This window comes from Ctenopharyngodon idella, chromosome 18 (genome assembly GCF_019924925.1).
Source record: "Ctenopharyngodon idella isolate HZGC_01 chromosome 18, HZGC01, whole genome shotgun sequence".
Classification (NCBI taxonomy): Eukaryota; Metazoa; Chordata; class Actinopteri; order Cypriniformes; family Xenocyprididae; genus Ctenopharyngodon; species Ctenopharyngodon idella.
Genome location: NC_067237.1, coordinates 8,428,544 through 8,446,779, shown reverse-complemented (window position 1 = coordinate 8,446,779; position 18,236 = coordinate 8,428,544). Strand labels below are relative to the sequence as shown.

At 35.4% G+C, this 18,236-nt stretch overlaps 1 protein-coding gene across 3 annotated transcripts in view; it reads left to right on the top strand.

Moving 5' to 3' along the window:
• The window catches only part of tmod2 (tropomodulin 2), a 38,332-nt gene that overhangs the window by 14,975 nt on the left and 5,121 nt on the right, over positions 1 to 18,236 (top strand). For 2 of the 3 annotated variants that reach the window (XR_007926152.1, XM_051870037.1), the window contains exons 4-9: positions 9,962 to 10,084; positions 10,654 to 10,725; positions 12,024 to 12,154; positions 12,982 to 13,089; positions 14,338 to 14,481; positions 16,323 to 16,467. Coding sequence is in view for 2 of the 3 variants with exons in the window: in XM_051870037.1 (XP_051725997.1) it covers positions 9,962 to 10,084; positions 10,654 to 10,725; positions 12,024 to 12,154; positions 12,982 to 13,089; positions 14,338 to 14,481; positions 16,323 to 16,467 (723 nt within the window). In the remaining variant the exon portion in view is untranslated. Of the gene's footprint in view, positions 1 to 9,961; positions 10,085 to 10,653; positions 10,726 to 12,023; positions 12,155 to 12,981; positions 13,090 to 14,337; positions 14,482 to 16,322; positions 16,468 to 18,044; positions 18,158 to 18,236 lie in introns of those variants that run through there. The other variant, XM_051870036.1, reaches the window with a different exon arrangement.

Below are 18,236 nucleotides of genomic sequence, written 5' to 3'. Positions count from 1 at the left end.
TGCCCTGCACATTTAAGTTGTTTGTTCTTGCTAGGTGTGCTCCAATCGATCAGTCACTGAATGTTTTGATGATCATTTCCTGCGACTCGACTGTTAATATCTTAACTTGGCAGATCACATAAATTGATCACATTCTGTCAAGATGTGAGCCTACTTTAAGAATTCATCATCACTTTCATGTCATCACGGGTGCGATTAGTTTCAGAAGTGTCGAAAAAGTGTGTCCAAAATATATACAGCATGGAGAAATATTAGCCAAAGGTTGTAAGATAACTAACCTGATTCAGCTGTTATGAAAGATACACATGAGAGGTGTGGGGAATTTGGAAAGGTTGTGTAAAGAGGAACTAATATTAACAAAATCTGGGTTTTAAAATAAATTTTAAAACACAATATTTAGTTTAGTTTTATGTTTAGGTTCAGGTTTAGTTTAACTTTATTGTCTGTTTAGCTTTCCTGAACAGAAATTCATCTTGGACACTGGCATAGAAAATACATCTTAACAGACAATACTATACATTCACATATCACATAATAAAACACATGGAACACACATTTGTCCCCATTATTTAAAAAAAAATCCTTCTAATTCTATCGAGTTGACAAACAGGTTCGGCAGATGATCAGTATTTCAGCAGAAAACCCCACAAAACTCCGTAAACGGGTTAGTACTGAGCAAACTAGTATTTATCTATGATTCGTATGAGAAATGTTTTCCTGAACACTTTATAGCCATTTTCAAATACAAGAATCTATGATGTTAATGACTCTATTGGTTGCCTTTGTTCATTCTCATCTGATTGATTTTAGTACATTTAGCTTTATTAACGCTGAGAATGTTTCCAGTCATTTTCTGGACTGTTAGGAAAGTAAAACTCTACAGGAAATGATCTAAAGATCTTTAGTGTATGTCTAATGTTTCCCTCCCTGGCATGAGCTGCTCGTCTGTTAAATCCATCTTCTCAAATGGGTTTAATATCATATTTCTCGCACACACGCGCATACGCACGCACGTGTACACTCACACACACATCAGATTAGCCTGTAATGGTTTAATAGACTCCAGTTTTAGCATTAGTGTGTATAGTGTGTACTCATACATTAGTGTGAGTAGTGTGTATATTAGTTTTCACACTTCATAATGAGTACTGCTGATTCAAATTCAGTTATTTACAGCTCAAACCTGTGAAAATCAGACACACACACGTTGTCTTTCCCACACACCCTTGTCCTGTCCTGTTAGTCACGGTTAATTTGCGTTGTGTAATCTTTTTAGGTCACTGAATGCTCATTAATTCAAGTGTCTACAGCAGCCATATTGCTCCAGAACGTCCACCATACACCAGCTTATTGGTGGAGAGCATGTAGTGATGAAGTCAATCAGTGTTTATATTGGGATGATTAGGAGGCCATGATGATGGATAGAGGGCACTGGGAATTTTAATGACCACAGAAAGTCTGGACCTCAGTTTAAAGTCTCATCTGAAGGATGGATACAGTAGAAACACAACAACAGTTTACCAGTTGCTTTAGTACACTTAAGCTGCCTGTTCATTGTCCGCCACCTTTATGATTGTTGCAGTTCACCCCCCAGCAGCAGTTGAACGCTCAATTTGTTTATAAAGCTGTTGCGTTTCTGTCCGTTTCCAGTATAGGGGTGCGTATATAACATATACAATAACATATATCTTCTGCTTGTTGGTGCAATAAATGAAGAGGTACCCATATAGGGCAAATGACCATCAATACTATTGGTGGGAACTTAATATGGCTGCACAAGGCTACAGTGTTAAAGTAAATAATTATTTCTGACTCTTCTATTCATAATCCGATCTTTAGAATTAGCAGCAGAAAATAAGGTTTGACAAAAATTATCGATCAATCTTCTCTCATTTTACTAGTTTGATTGTAACGCATCAAATCTGGTCAAATGTGGCATACTGTCTAGTGTCTGTCCAAAGCTTAAATCATTGTAAACCCTGATAAAAATCAGTGTTTTGGTCTTGTTTTAAATGTGTTTATATATTTTTAGTGAAAAACAAACCAAAATTGTGTAAGATAAAAAGACTCATTTAGAAAATGTATAACAATCATCTTTATGATGTGGCATTTAATAATAATAATAATAATAATAATAATAATAATAATAATAATGATTTTATTCAGCAAGGATGCATTTATTTAATCAAAAATGACACTAAAGACTTAAGTTTAAAATTGTATTAATATTTCACAGTATTATTGTTTTAGTAAATGCAGCCTTGGTGAGTATAATATTTATTTTATTTTATTTTTTTAATAAAAAAAACAAAACTTAAACTTTTATAGTGGTAGTGTATATTGAATTATTGAACACACTTTTAATTCAATATTCATTTAATTCTTAAAATTGTCCTTTTTTACCTCTCAAATTTTATATCTGCCCTTTTTTATACTAATAAAATACTGATTAAATGGTTTTTGTAATATGTTGAGTCTTTTTCACCTTGTAACTGCATAAAATTCCATAAAATTGAGTTATTGAACAAGTGTTTTCACAACTTCTAATTTAGTTTTGTGAGACTGGAATTTAAGTTCAATCGCAATGTCTGAGAACAAATGAGGAAACAGGAAGTGCTGGAATTCCTCTGGGATGAAGTCTAAATGGCCCTTAGCGACAGAGAGAGAATTTGAGAGATAAGCATCTCTGCCAAGTGCTGCATATCTCTTTCTTTATATTGTATGTTTCCAGGGTAATGCTGTCAGGGAGAATACACATGACACTCAAATAGTTTGTTGCTGAGGCATCATGGGATCCATCTCGGTGGGCAGATCTGTTACTTGACTGATAGTGAGTTAGTACAACGGAAAACTTGACTCCATGGATTTGTTGATGCCCATATGTCTTCTCTCTGATTTCCTCTATTTGCTCTCCTGTCCTGCTGGAGCCTTCAGTGTACAGCTCGTCTGTACTGGTCCGCAGGGGAGGACACTATGATTGGGTCGGGAAAGGACAGGAAGTAGTTTGGGAGGTAGAGGTCAGCCAAGATCAGCCCAGCGGCACAGCTGAGCCCAAGAGACCCACTGTGATGGGCCGATCTCCTCTCTTCTGGTTCTGACTGGTTTTGTGCTGCAGGCTTTTCTCTGTAACACAGTGGTTTACATGAACAGAAAACAACCACTAAATAAAGGGCTTAAATAAAGCGTTCCCTCTTTTCTCTGTGTGAGGTCTGCTTAACAAAGATGCCCCTTCAGATCCAGTACAGAACTGCTCTGTTCATATCTGGCCTTCACATTCAGATTTTTGTTCATTTTCTGTCCAGTTTAGAATAAACCACAACTCTAAGTTTTAAACGTAGCGTTTTGGATTTAAACTGTAGGAAGTGCTACGAATGCACACACATTTTTATATATATATATATATATATATATATATATATATATATATATATTATATGTCAAGAAAACTTAGATTTTTCATTCACTGGTTGTCTTTGGGCTCCTAAACGTACTGATCAAACCAGCTGTATGCTGATATAGATCTGTTTAGAATGAATACAGTTTCCGTATAAGCAGATGAACAACCAGATGCATTTACAGATAGTTATCCATTCTTGAAAAACACATGAAGTGTCCAAGTGTAAATACCCCCATGTTGCTGTTGTTTTGGAAACATTTATGCGGAGGACATTATTGGATCCCATAGCCTCTGAGATAAGTGATTTCTTCTGTGAAACCAGCAGTTTTAAACCGCCAGTTCTTAAAGGATTAGTTCATTTTGAAATGAAAATTAGCCCAAGCTTTACTCACCCTCAAGCCATCCTAGTTGCATATGACTTTCTTCTTTCAGATGAACATAATCGCAGAAATATTAATAAATATCCTGACGCATCCAAGCTTTATAATGGCAGTGATCGGGATCAGTGAGTATGAGCTGAAGAAAGTGCATCCATCCATCATAAATATGTGCTCCACACGGCTCCGGGGGGTTAATAAAGGCCTTCTGAATCGAAGCGATGCATTTGTGTAAAAAATATCTATATTTAAACAAGTTATGAAGTAAAATATGTAGCTTACGTTACTGTTCAAAAGTTTGATATTGATAGGATTTTTTTACAAATGTTTTTGAAAAAAGTCTCTTATGCTCACCAATGCTGCATTTCCTTTATCAAAAATACAGTAAAAACTGGTAATATTGTAAACTAATACAATTTAAAGTAACTTTTCTGTTTTAATATATTTTAAAATGTAATTTATTCCTGTGACGGCAAAGCTGAATTTTCAGCATCATTGCACCCATCTTCAGTGTCACATGGTCCTTTAGAAATTATTCTAATATGCTGATTTAATGCTCATAAGATGCATTTCTTATTATTTTCAATGTTGAATATTTTTGTGATACCGGGATACATGATACAACCTTTTTTTTTCTTCAAAGGATTTGATTAATAGAAAGTTCAAAAGAACACTTTAGTATAGGGAACACATATAAACTATTAACTACGACTTTTCCCTCAATAAACTCCTAATTTACTGCTTATTAATAGTTAGTAAGGTAATTCTTAAGTTTAGGTATTGGGTAGGTGTAACGAGGCTGTTTTAGAAGATAGCACGTTGGATTCAGATGCAGTTTAAGAGTTTATTTAAACAAAACAACAGAGGTAAATCCAGGTAGAGAACACAAGAGTCCAGGCAACGAACAGGTTAATCCATAACAGGGAACAACAAGAACTAAAACAAATGCACACGATACATCCGAGAAGGACAACACCAGACAAAGAACATGAGAAACACTGGGGTATATATACACAAGGGGTGATTGGCAAACAAGAAACACCTGGGAGCAGTCAGAGAACTAATCAACAAGAAAAACTACAAAAGACTACAAAACATGGCACTAGGACAGGAAATACAACAAAAGTCCACAAGACAGGGGAACACAGGCTGGGATCATGACAGTAGGATTAAGAATGTAGAATAAGGTCATGCAGAATAAGGCATTAATATGTGCTTAATAAGTACTAATAAACAGCCAATATTCTAGTAATATGCATGCTAATAAGCAACTAGTTAAAAGACCCTAAAATAAAGTGTTACCCAGTTTTTATTTGAAATAGAAATCTTTTGTAGCATTATAAATCTGTACTCTCAATTTTTAATATTTAAATTCAAAATAAAATGTGTCCATGCTGAATAAAAGTGTTAGTTTCTTTCAGAAATAAACAAAAACCTTACCGACACCAAATTTTTTTTATTGGTAGTGTAGGTTAGTCACATGCAAGCCTATTGGTTGATGATCAGTGCTTCTTTGAAGAGGAAAAAGAAAAAAAAAAAACAAAGGCAAGTTTAAGCCCAGATAAAGGTGACCTAGGAATGAGTAAGTAGGTTAATAGAGAGAAGCTGTGCTGCCAATGTTATACTGTATGCCCATTTAATAACAGCATCTGTGTAATAAACTCTTTTTTACTGCGTTGACATGAAGAGACCATAACGGTACAAGGAAACAGAGTCTCCATTACTACAGCAGGAGAGAATTCGCTAATTTCAAGCATGAAGCATGTTTTAATTTGGTCTTGTTAAAATAGTTGAGGAGTGATCTAACCCGCATCATTCTGTCCTGTCCTGTCCTGTCCTGCTGTTTTCACTTCAGTTCTGTTTCTTTTTCCTTTTTTTCTGGTGCATAAGAACCCATACTTAATTTAATCAGAGTCTTGAAGACATTAACTTTTTGCATGTGGGACATAGAAAACTTAAAACCGTAAAAAAACAAATTCTTTATCTGTCAGTGGAAATTAATGTGAATATTATTAAATATTTTATTGTAGTTGACTGTGTGTGTTGTAGATATCCTCTAAACACATGAAATCATCTGTTTATGGCAAATATACTCTATAATACTCTTTTTAAAACACAGCAGTCTATAATTTCCAAACCAGTGACTCTGCAAATAGTTTTCACTAATCCTGTGTTTTATTTTCCTGGTTCACATTCATTTTTTGCTCTGATAACATGTTTGTGGAATTCAGCCACACCTCAAACACAAAGCCTGTTCTTGTGTCCAGAACAGTGAGAAAGGTTAGAACCCTCAGCCTGTTCCTGTTAGGAACTCTAGAGCACCGGTTAAAAACTAAACAATAACCCTTGTTGTGCCTAACAGCACCCCTCAAAAGTGCTTAAATCGCTGTAATGCACTGCGTTTCACAGTCAATGAATCCAGAAATAAAGCAGGAGAAGAAAAAAATCATGTGTTACAAGTCTGTCTGAACTGTGTGGTGTGTTTCTCCAAAACTCACAGGCCTGAGTGACGTACTGTTGCCATCCTTAATGGATAGAGTATATCATTCTAGTGTATGCCCAGGCCAGAGCTGAGGTTTATTCACGTCTCATGTGTAATGAGAGGTTTCTGAGCTGCCAGCTGCTTTTATGACAGTTGGAAAGATTCTGTCATACATAAAGGTCTAGAATCATCATTTAACATTATGGGTCCTTAAAGGAAAATTTCACCAGTAAATGAAATGTGCCATGTTGTTCTAAACCTCTTATTATTTTAGAGTGCAACAATGCCTGTTCACTTTTTCAGTGGTCTTGGTTCAGGAAGTATTTTTCCTCTTTGTTTTCCCCATAGGGGTTTTAAAAAAACACCTACAAGCTGAACCACAACATTACAAACTTTTGATTTGAAGCAAAAAATTGGACAAAAATACAAAGGTACAAGACCGTGATTACCTAAATATTTGCATGCATATTTCACCACATTAAGTAGATTGAGAGCATAGGACTTTACATTATTTGCAGTTCTTCATGGGATGAGTGAGTGCTAAAGTGTTCTTTTGGCTCGATTCTGATTCACTCCAAAATAATTGTTGAAAAACACATAAAATGACACTTTAATCCCTAAATTTACTCTCCTAATGCAGTCCCTTGCAAAGCATGCTGGGAACTATGGATAACACTGCCCAGTTAACTGTCAACATGCATTTCACTCAGCAATGTTAAGTTGACTGAACAAACACTTAAGTAAAGCTGACAATACTCATTTTTAGTTGCAACAACTAAGTTTAATTACGTTCATGTAGTTACATGAGTTTAAGTAATGTGAACAAGGATGGTTTGAGTGAAACTAACAACAGTGAAAGTTATTTCTTTTTGAGTGAATTTCTCTGCAGAATAATGTGTAATGTGGTGTTGTTTTACCAAGAAGAAATCATTTGAAATACTGGTAATGCGGACTGACGGCTTCAACAAAACATCGATTAACAACCTTGTAGCTAGGCATGTGATGGTATCAAATTTTCATGTTGCGATAATTGCCGAAGCTTTTATCGCAGTATACTGTATTATCACGATATTGAAATAAGTCAGTAGTCATAGTATAACAGGTTTAGGAACTCTTTTTATAACAAAAAGAACTCTGAATGTTTAAATAATGCAATACACACAATTTAAAAAAAAATAAAAAAAATAAAGTAAAATGTTTCAAACAGATTAAAGTGCAAAAGAAATATAAAGATCAACAGGTACCATTTACAATAAGGTCTCATTATTTAACGTTAGTTAATGCATTAAGATTAAGAATGAGCAATAGCTACATTTGTTACAGAAGGTATTTTTTTTGTTAATGTTAGTTAAAAAAATACAACGGATCATTATTAGTTTTAGCTCAGGACCATTAAATAATAGTTAAAACTTTCGATTTTAGTAATGTTGTTAAACTTTAACTAAGAAATTAACATTAACTAAGATTAATAAATGCTTTATAAGTATTTTTCATTGTCAGTTTGGTAATAATGAATTAACATGTTAACTTATGAAGCCTTATGTCATTAAGTGTTACTGAACAATAACAAATCAAAACATTTTCAATCATTATAGGGCATGTTGTAGTCCAGATTAAAATATAAAAATGTTTGTTTGAAAATAGCTCAAGTATTTGGTGCTGTGATGAACAACATTGCGAATTCAAAAAACTCAATGGCTGTTTAAAGCATTTTAAATACTGTTCAGTAGCTCAGCTGCTTTGCTTACTGGGTTTCCGGGGTAACCGCTGCATTTCTGCTGTTCCATCAGCGCCCTCTGCTGTCAGAGTGAACGCGCACTTTCATTCAGCGCGTCTCCTTCACTCGTTCTCGTGCACGTTGGGCTTGTTTACATCTGAGTGCGTGTGTCCCTTTGACGCTGCATATAGCGGTGTTATGCATTTTATAAGGTTGATGGGGAAAGTATTCTTAATGTATTATAAAATGTTTAATAATTCATTATAAATAATTATTCACGGTATTTTGAAGTGCCCACGAAAACAGTACTGTGCGTATTCATTGTGAGATTATCGTATTACCGAATTTCGGCACATGTCTACTTGTAGCTTTTAGTAGGTGTGTCATTATTGTTTAAAATCAATTCCGCTATGGAGAAAATGAATGGAATTATTACTTTGAGATCCCGACTATTTTCTTTTTTTTTTTTTTTTTTTTTTTTTTCATGGGGCATGGAAAGAGATGTTTTCAGAAATGTTAACACTGTTCTTTTCCATATAATGAAAGCATATAGTGACCAGGGCCACTAAAAGTACCATAGATGAAACTTAAACTTAGTCCAAGCGACTTATGTGCAATATTACAAATGATGACCGATTGTTCATTTTGGGGGTAAACTGTTCCTTTAATTGTGTGTCAGAATCCAGCATGAGTTGGACCATTCCATATTTGCTTCTAATGGGCTGAGGAGCGGAACAAATTTTGATGGATATTGAAGAATGAATTTCCGGTAGTCCTTTATACTCTTTGTGAAATATAGTTTAGTTCATATGTGGGGTTTTATTGAAACACAAGCTGAATGCTTTCAGCTTAGCAGAACATCCTCTCTCCCTCTCTTTACACTCACTCATTTTGAGAGAGAGAGAGATCAGCAGTCACATGTCCTAAATAAAGCTGTAGAGTGTGTTTTTCACTGTCCAGAGAAAATGAGCTTGTCACAAGACCAGCATCATATTACCCAACCTCATTATCAGTGACAGAGAGAGTTTGGATGAGGTCAAGCGGTGAGCTGTTATCATGATGGGCCTGCTGTACGCCGTCATTATCTGTGTTGAGTTCATAAACACCAGCCATTTATATAGCTGGACATCATGTCTGACCACTAACCCTCTCTCTCTGTTGTGGTCTGGGATGTAGTCTTTTGGCAGTTTTTAGTGAAGTAAAGGGTCATTCACTTTACTCTCGTGTTTTTATCATTTGGCTGAGCAGCAAAGAAGAAATTTTAGGAAGAGGCTGATTCTAGTGTTGATTAAACTTCTAGACTAAGTGGAACTTTAAGTGGAACTGCTTCTTTATTTTGTCCTGCAGTGTAACACTTCCACATGATACCCTAACCAGCATTAATTCACATAAAACACTCTACCATTCAAATGTTTGGGGTCAGTAAGAATTTTTTTATTTTTTTGGTAAATTCTTTTATTTAGCAAGGATGCATTAAAAAAAAATCTATATTAAATTAATGTTCTTTTGAACTTTCTATTCATCAAAGAACCTGAAAAAAACTGCATAACAGTTTCCACAAAAATTAAGCAGCAGTTTACAAGTTGTAATTACGAGATCGACGAGGACTTGAAAATCTCGTAATTACGGCATTGCGTGAACACACTTTAAAACTCCTTGAAACTGCATTTTTAAAATTGTATTAATTGAGCGACTACATGGAATATTTTGCTTAAAAGTCATGAAAAACTTGGTCACAATCTAATCATATTGCACGTTTCCTTATATATATATATATATATATATATATATATATATATATATATATATATATATATATATATATATATATATATATATAATACACACACACACACACACACACACACACACTCCAATTGACTTTATATCCATTTTTTTTTTTCTTTATCAGAGGAACCATCATTTCAGCCAAGCAACAAGCTATGGGATTTATGTTACTGATCACTTTTTGTCTTTTCGTTCTACAGGAAAGGTATGGATTCCCAAACAGAAACCAATCGAGTTGCGTCAGGAGGAAGTCACAACCCTTGACCCTGAATTGGAAGAAGCACTGTCTAGCGCTACTGACACAGAACTGCATGACCTGGCAGGTAAAAACAGCTACAGAGACTCACAAAAAGAGGGATAATGGGAGATCAACAAGCGAACGCTATTATCACTAGGATTAGTTTTATTGCTCTATTGAACAGCCAGAATAAACAGCTTTGTGTTGTCTATTGTTCTAGTGGCTTTCTATCACTCTCTCTGCAATAACTTTTCCACTGTGGGTCTGAATGCACACAATGCATCCATTACAGCTCCAGAATAAAACAGCAAACATCCTTTTTCTCTCTCTAAACAGCCTCCTTTAGCTCCCTGGCTGGTTTCCCTCACTGCATGCTTCATTATAAACCTGATACGCTTTATTCTTTTCATGTGCTGAACAAGTTTTTTTGGTCAGCAGTGCTGAAAAACAGGAATGTGAAAGTGGCTTCATGCAGTAACATGAAAAATCGTTGTAAAATAAGTGTTAAAGAGCTCTTTTTTTTTTTTTTTTAATATAAATGCGCTGCTCACTATACATTATACCATGTTATAATATTTTAATCCTATCATGGGTTCTTTCAAGTACTTGTTGTTTGTGTATATTGTAATAACCGTTTTGTGTTGTGTTGTCTAGCTATTCTTGGAGTGAACACACTGGTGACGAGCACGCAGACTTATGACGTCACCTGTAAAGACGGTTATAACAGTGAGTTCATTCTATAAGTTGATGTCATCTTTCAGCAGATATCATATTCATGTTGACCTTTTCGTCAATTAATAAGTATGAGACGAAAATATTAGGGAGGGACGATTTGGGAAGATATTCCATCACAATGAATCTCTTCGTGGTTTGGAGGTTAGATGCACACATTTGAATGGTAATGTACTAATCTAACCAGCGGGTTAGTAGCATACACTTGCTGCATGTCTGATAAATCATTTAAAAAAAAAAGGTAAACATCTGTGAAAAAGAGAAAAACAGACATGTATAAATTTCACATTTGATGGCAAGGAAAACAAGACCATTCTCTTTCGTGCTTGAAAGGACAAATATACACAAAAAAATATATCAAACTGCCTGCTTTGGTGATTATTCATTTAAACAGTTAGTTATTCTTAAGTGAAAGTAAACAGTTGGGAGAACATTGAATTTGCATCCGTGCATTAGTTCTTAAAGTGACAGTAGCCTAAATCTGCTGCTGTCTGAATCCACAATGTTAATTCAAACAACAAAAGACAAAGAGAAAATCACTCACTGCTCTTGAGTGAGTAACTTTAGTAGCTTTAATAAGGATTTATACAAGGCAATGCAGTGTTATTTGATTACTTTATTCAATTTCTGTAGGTAGTGTTTCTTACATGAATACTATTGTTAGACCTACCTGACCAACTTAAAGCACTGTTTATTTAATTTCTATCTTTGTTATATTGTATTAATTTAGGCTATTTGTTCTTGTTTTCGTTTTTTTTATTTACTGACTGTTAGATTTGTCAACTAAATCTATTGTAGTTGACTAAAAAATTGACTAAAAATTTATGATATTTAAATCAAAATTTGCTGTTAAAGTTAACTGTTTACATGTTAAACAGAAAATCTGTTTATAATTGGAATGATGGCTCAGTTGGCCTTGATGTAAACATCTCAAACGACCCAAATGTTATTTCCATCTAGTTGAAAGGTTAGTGTAATGACATGTAAACACTTTAATCTATTTTCTGAATCAGATTCCAAAATACCTTGCACACCTGTGCAGTGCCATGATGCGTGTTTTTACATACATTTTACATAAATTTTTACATGTTTATTTACATCTTGCACCTTACGAACTGGTCATTGGAGAATACCTGTAGATATGTCATCAGGCCAAAAATGGCAATTATGCTCCAAATAAACAGAACTTTCAGAATCCGGAATCGGATTGGATTCATTTGGATTGATGTAAATTAATGCATGTAAACATACCTAGTGAAAGCTCATTTGTTGAATTTGTGTTTTTGTCATAGATGTTATTAAAGGAGAAAAGGTAAAGCCAGTTTTCGATGAGCCACCAAACCCTACAAACGTGGAGGAAACTCTACAGCGGATAAAGTCCAATGATTCCTCACTGACCGAAGTTAATCTCAACAACATAAAGGTAATGACAAATGTGGTCCACTTACACACAAACCGTATGAAATTTAATGGTGAAATAAAAATTGCAGTAAAATAATTTTATATTACCAGCAAAGTACTACCAAATACACTTTAGTCCAAACATCTGATACCACATTGACAATCTGGGATTAAAAAAGTAAAATTGGAAATATTGGAATATTGTGCAATGCGTATCATTTCCAGGTCACTAATTTAATTAGTGACATTGGTCATGTGACTCCTTTGTACAGACAACTTGATTTTCTTGCTTCCACTAAAGGACAGGATGCTCCATTAAACATTCACAAATTATGCTGAAAATTCTATGAGACACTTGAATCATTCTCAACTTTTCACTCAAATTGTTATGCTGATAATCTAATTTGTGAAAAATGCAAACATTTATAGTGATCTCTGAATTTTGTACTTTGTTGTACTTTATTAACTATAAAACCCATTTGTTTTAGCTGCTTAAAGTCTTCTAAAAACCTTTAAATATTAACTATTAAATTACTATGCAATACACAGACACACAAACCAGAACTAGAATAAATATCTATTTCTTAACAGCTCCCAACCCACCATTTTTTACTTTTTAATGATTAAATTATGGCTAGTCATTTTAGTTATCTTTCACTGGGATGCATGTTATTTGATTGTATAAATTCACATGACCTAAAATGGCAGTCATTGATTCCAAACCCAGAAAATAGAGAGTTTGTTACATAATCTGAGGACCATGATGAAGAGTTTAGTGACATACAAGAGTCAACATTTAATTGTCAACAACAAACCTGTTCTTAATGTTTCCTTTCTCTTTTGTTCCAGAACATTCCAATCCCGACTCTAAAGGAGTTTGCCAAAGCCATGGAGAGGAACACTCATGTGAAGAAGTTCAGTCTGGCTGCCACCAGGAGCAATGACCCTGTCGCCGTGGTTAGGGACATCATTCATTCTCTTGAGATGTTTGTGTGTTCTGGGTTGAGATTGGACAAATGCTGCCTTTAGGAATGTGCCTCCCTCCAATGAATCTCTTGAGTCATGGACCTTGAAACAGTGAATTGACTCTTCCATGTACAATACAGTACTGCATGTCGTGTGTGTTAAGTGTGTTTTCCAAACTAAACATCTGATGTTGTTTTTTAGCACTTCACAATTAATTTTAAATAGGCAGTAGGGATGTGACGGTGAGGAAATTTTCTCACCGGTTAATCGACGTGTGACAACACCGGTGATACCGGTATTATTCTGGGGGTTGGGCGGGGGATAGAGTTGGAGTTTTTCCCTCTTTTGCACCTCGCTTTTAAATCGCTAAACGGACGTTTTCAATTTGCTTCACTTGCTCCACGCCAATGTACACGGACTACATGCACCGTTATGAATGCCCATGTGAGCGTGTGCAATTAGCGGCAATTCAGGGTCAGCAATTGCTTGAATGGTGGGTTCATTATTATTTTTAATGAAAAACACAACTATAAAATCACAGATAATGTTTTGCAGGTTCCCTATTAGCAATGGGTTTCAACTTTAAACCAAAATATTGCCAAATAGGCGCTTTTACATTCCGCTTTGAAACCAAATCTTCCGCCAGCGTCTTGTCAGTCAGCTCCTCACTCATGATAAATAAAATCTGACTCCTGCTGCTGATCTGTGTTGCAACTCTCATTCGGCTCACGCTACATTGAGCAGATGCGTTCAGTTTTTAATTGTAGTGTCTGTTCTCTAACTGAACTAAATGATTTTTATTACTGTAAAAAGTCAACGACGGTTTGCCACAGTGGGCAAGTGATGTAACCGGTGTTGCAGCTGAATGTCACGTAACACCTGTGACACTATTGCAGCAAGCCTTATAGGCAGCACTTGTTAAACCTCGAAAAAACTGTTGTATAACCAGCTTTAAAAATATATAAAACTCTAAACAATACATTACAAGGTCATTCCTTGTAACTCTGGTTACTGGTGTTGTAAGGATTCAAGTGTCACGTAATTCTTCACTTCTTGAAGTGACAATTGTATTCAATCAAAACATACTTTATGCGTAATATACAGACTATCCAGCATTATCAACAAGAATATAAACCAAGTGATCGATGGCAATTTGCAGCTGGTTAAGACGAACACTAAGGTAATCATAGAAGAGATGCGGTTCTCTTGTAAAGCTGTGTGTTTCTCTGTTCACTGCAGGCCTTCTCAGACATGCTACGAGAGAATAAGACGCTAAGGAGTTTGAATCTGGAGTCTAATTTCATCACCGGTGCAGGAGTTCAGGCTCTGGTAGAAGCTCTGCGGGACAATGACACGCTCTCAGAGATCAAGATCGACAACCAGGTACTGCCACATGGACCACTTGCTTTTCTAAAAACAGCAAGCCATTTTTTACTCTGCAGACTGTCACAGACAGGTGCTACCAGTGCAGAGAAACTTGCCACATTCATATAGAAATCAATCTTTTGGATATTTTACAGCATGTGGCTCTTCCAGCCAACTTTTTTTTTCGAACAAGATTAATACTTTTATTTAGCAAGGATGCATTAAATTGATCAAGTGACATTAAAGACATTTACATTGTCACAAAATATTTTTCTATTTCAAATAAATGCGGTTCTTTTGAACTTTTTGTTCTAAAGAATCCTGAAAAAAAAAAAAATGTTGTTAAAATTGTTAATGTTAGTATTCAATGTTTTGAGGTTGAATTTCCTGCAAAACTGGCCACATCATAATATACCTACTGCAGGGGCGTTTCCTCCGAGGAGGCAAAGGAGGCAGTGCCTCCTTAAAAAAAACTGGATGAGAAAATAATTGATATTACAAAAATAAAACAATGCAAATGTTACAAAATTTGACATTAAAAAGTGTAAAAGTCACTTGTTTTTCTAAAGAAACTGTCAAACTGCGACACTCACAGGTAAAGTTACAGCGGGGAGTCCGCGTCTCTGTGCCTCCCTTCAGCTCATAGAAATAAAGCAGAGCCTCTATAGCGTGCGGTGGGTTTAGTGGGGGGTAATTGAGAATGAATGGGGGGAAAGTCACATGAGAGGAGGCAATGCCTCAATTGCGCTATGATTGGATATGATCGATTATGATTGGACATGATTGGTTCGTGGGATAAATCCTGCCTCTTCTTTTCGTGCGCGTTCTCGTCGAATCGGCCTGAATGAAGACAGTTAATGGGAAGACTAATTAAAAAGTAAGTAAACAACTGTCACTTACATATCACCGCTTTGTGTCATGTCAAAATCAAACTCGAAATGGCCTGAAAACTTGATGATTGCGGGGGTTTTTAGTGAGCAATCAGCGTGGTGAAATTAAAGGTACATCTTCGTGTCTGTGACCACTGACCAGTGTGTACAAGCTTGATGACTGCTGAAAATAAATTGACTATTAAAAAGAAAAGCTGAATATTAGTTAATAATAATATAAATAATATATATTGTTTAAATTGTTATTGCCTTAAGTTATTATTTTGGAATAAATGTAAAAATGAGTAAAAACACTAACTTGATGAAATTTATACTTGGTTTTAATAAATAGAACATTACATAGTGTAAAAATAACAAAATAGAATTGTATTTGGTCTCTCTTTTTATGTAATGTTAACTTAAAATTGTGTAACAGGGACTTTGCCTCCTCATTTTAAAACACCACCGCACACCACTGACCTACTGTATACCCTTATGCTTATTACTCAAACTAATCATACTCCCTAAACCCAATAAAATAAAAGTAAATCAATTATTATTAATGATAAAGCAGTAAATTTATATTTTTCATGTTTTTGGTTAATTGCTCTTGCTTGTAACATTGACTATTTCATGGCAGTAATTTGTGGGAAAAAAAAAATCAGTTTTGACAGCAATCTAAATTCCTTTATGGAAAAAATGTTTCTGTAGTTACGAAATTAAAACAGGATTTAATGTAGTAGGCCACTGCATAAATGGGTCTGATTTCAGTTAGTTAGTGATGAATATAGGTTGCATCTGTATATAATTCAGCACTGGTCTGAGTACTAAATACGTTAAAATGTGTTAAAACCTTGCTATTTTCAGACACTATACAAAATGAACGCATACATAGTGTTACTATGTTACTCATAGTGAAATATCTGTGTGTGGGCTTACATAAGCACGTCTAATAGAGATGTTTCCGATGTGTGTGATGTTTGCTCTCAGCGGCAGCAGCTTGGTACGTCGGCGGAGATGGAGATCGCCAAGATGCTGGAGCAGAATACGAGCATCGTGAAGTTTGGGTACCAATTCACCCAGCAGGGTCCCAGATCCCGTGCTGCTGCTGCAATCACAAAAAACAACGACCTGGGTGAGAACACGACCTAACACACATACACTCTGATTGACAGAAACACTGGGAGGAGGGGCTTGCTGTGAGTCATTGGTCATTTGCCATTCTGTAAAGCAATGCTGCTTCTCAGAACTCCACCCACAGAATCTGCTGTTACCATGGTAAAGCCTTAAAGTGGTCCTCTAAGATGGAAAACAGTGAGACTTGGTTAAGAAACTTGTTGGTTAAGAGCAAGTACTCAAGTTCATTACTTATGCATACCTGTAATTTATTCATCAAGATATATTCAGTAATCAGCAGCTTATATATTTTACAGGCAATGATGTTAGTCATAACAGCTCTTTTACATATAGAAGTTTTAAAGGCACAGTAGCAAAAACAGCCTGTATTATTAGGTTCAGAGAGAGGGTGAAAAATTATAATAAAAAACAAACTGATTTTGGTGCAAAAACATTTTATGAATTTAAGTCCCCATAAAATTTAAGTTTTTTTAGCTTTTAGTGTGAATATGCTAGCCTTAAGGTTATGAATTAGCTGGTGTGTTCCAAAACAATGACAAAATTCGCATTCAAAACTTACAGTCTCTCACTTCTGCTAAAATGTATCACGGATTTTCATGACATCACCGCGGACTTCAGCTTCTCATCAAATCTTCTGTCCAATCAAATGCTCTCTAGAATCTGAAGTACCGCCCCCTCCTATACTATAAACAGATGCTGATGCTGTGGCTGAAATCGGTCATTTGTTCACACATTTACTAGTGTCTATATGGTGAATGGCACATAGTGCACTATATAGAGGATAGGGAACGATTTAGATGTATGCTTTCCATTGACGCAAATGAAGTCCGTTTCCGCATTAGTGTCACGTGAACTGCTCAGCGCGAGCACAGTCTGCTCTGGTCCAGAGACATGAGAGAACAGAGCGGATCATATGCTCGAGTCGGTACAGACCACACATTCGGACACATTTGAATTCTACAAAAAATGCTATATTTTAAAGCAATATGGAGGAGAAATGGTTAGAGATTATGAGGAAAATGGGGTTTTACGAGCTCAACGGCTCTGGCCGATTTGTGATCTAGGCAAAACGCTATTGGCTATTTTTATTTTTGGATATTTTTTTTTTTTTTTAATGGCTGATGCTGATATCTTAGAGAGGAGGGTGGCCGATGGCCGAAATATGATATTCTATTAAATTTAAAGACCATAAAAACCAACGCATAACAATTGCTGGAATTAAATTTATATTCATTTTTACATAATATTTACTAAATTGCAAATTGAGATTTGAAAATGAATTAAATGTAAAACATAATTTGAAAATCATGAAATGAATCTGACAGCAACCAACTGGATATAGCGCAGCATAGTTTGAAATCAAGGATTTAAAGTTTGTCGATTCTGCACTGTCAAAATAAAAGTCCCACTTTTGACACATTGGCCAAACAAAGTTACCAATGCAAAATATCAGTCTTGCTCATTATAAAAAGACTTTAGAAGAAAAAAAGTACTACAGAACTTTAGAATAAAGTTCTTTGAAATGGTATTTTATTAATTGGACTTTCTCTTCCTTTCTCTGTTTCTTGGATGAAGTCTGGATCTGTCTCCTGTTCGCCAGTCTTATAATGATACCACGCGCACACGGTGTTCATTACACGTGTGTGAGATGATGTCATGCACCAAGCTCTATTCCTGTCTTTAGGTATTATGTGTGAGCGCATGGGTTTGACATTTACCCTTTGGCATGAATGCTAACAGCACAAATTGTAACACGTTATGTGAGTT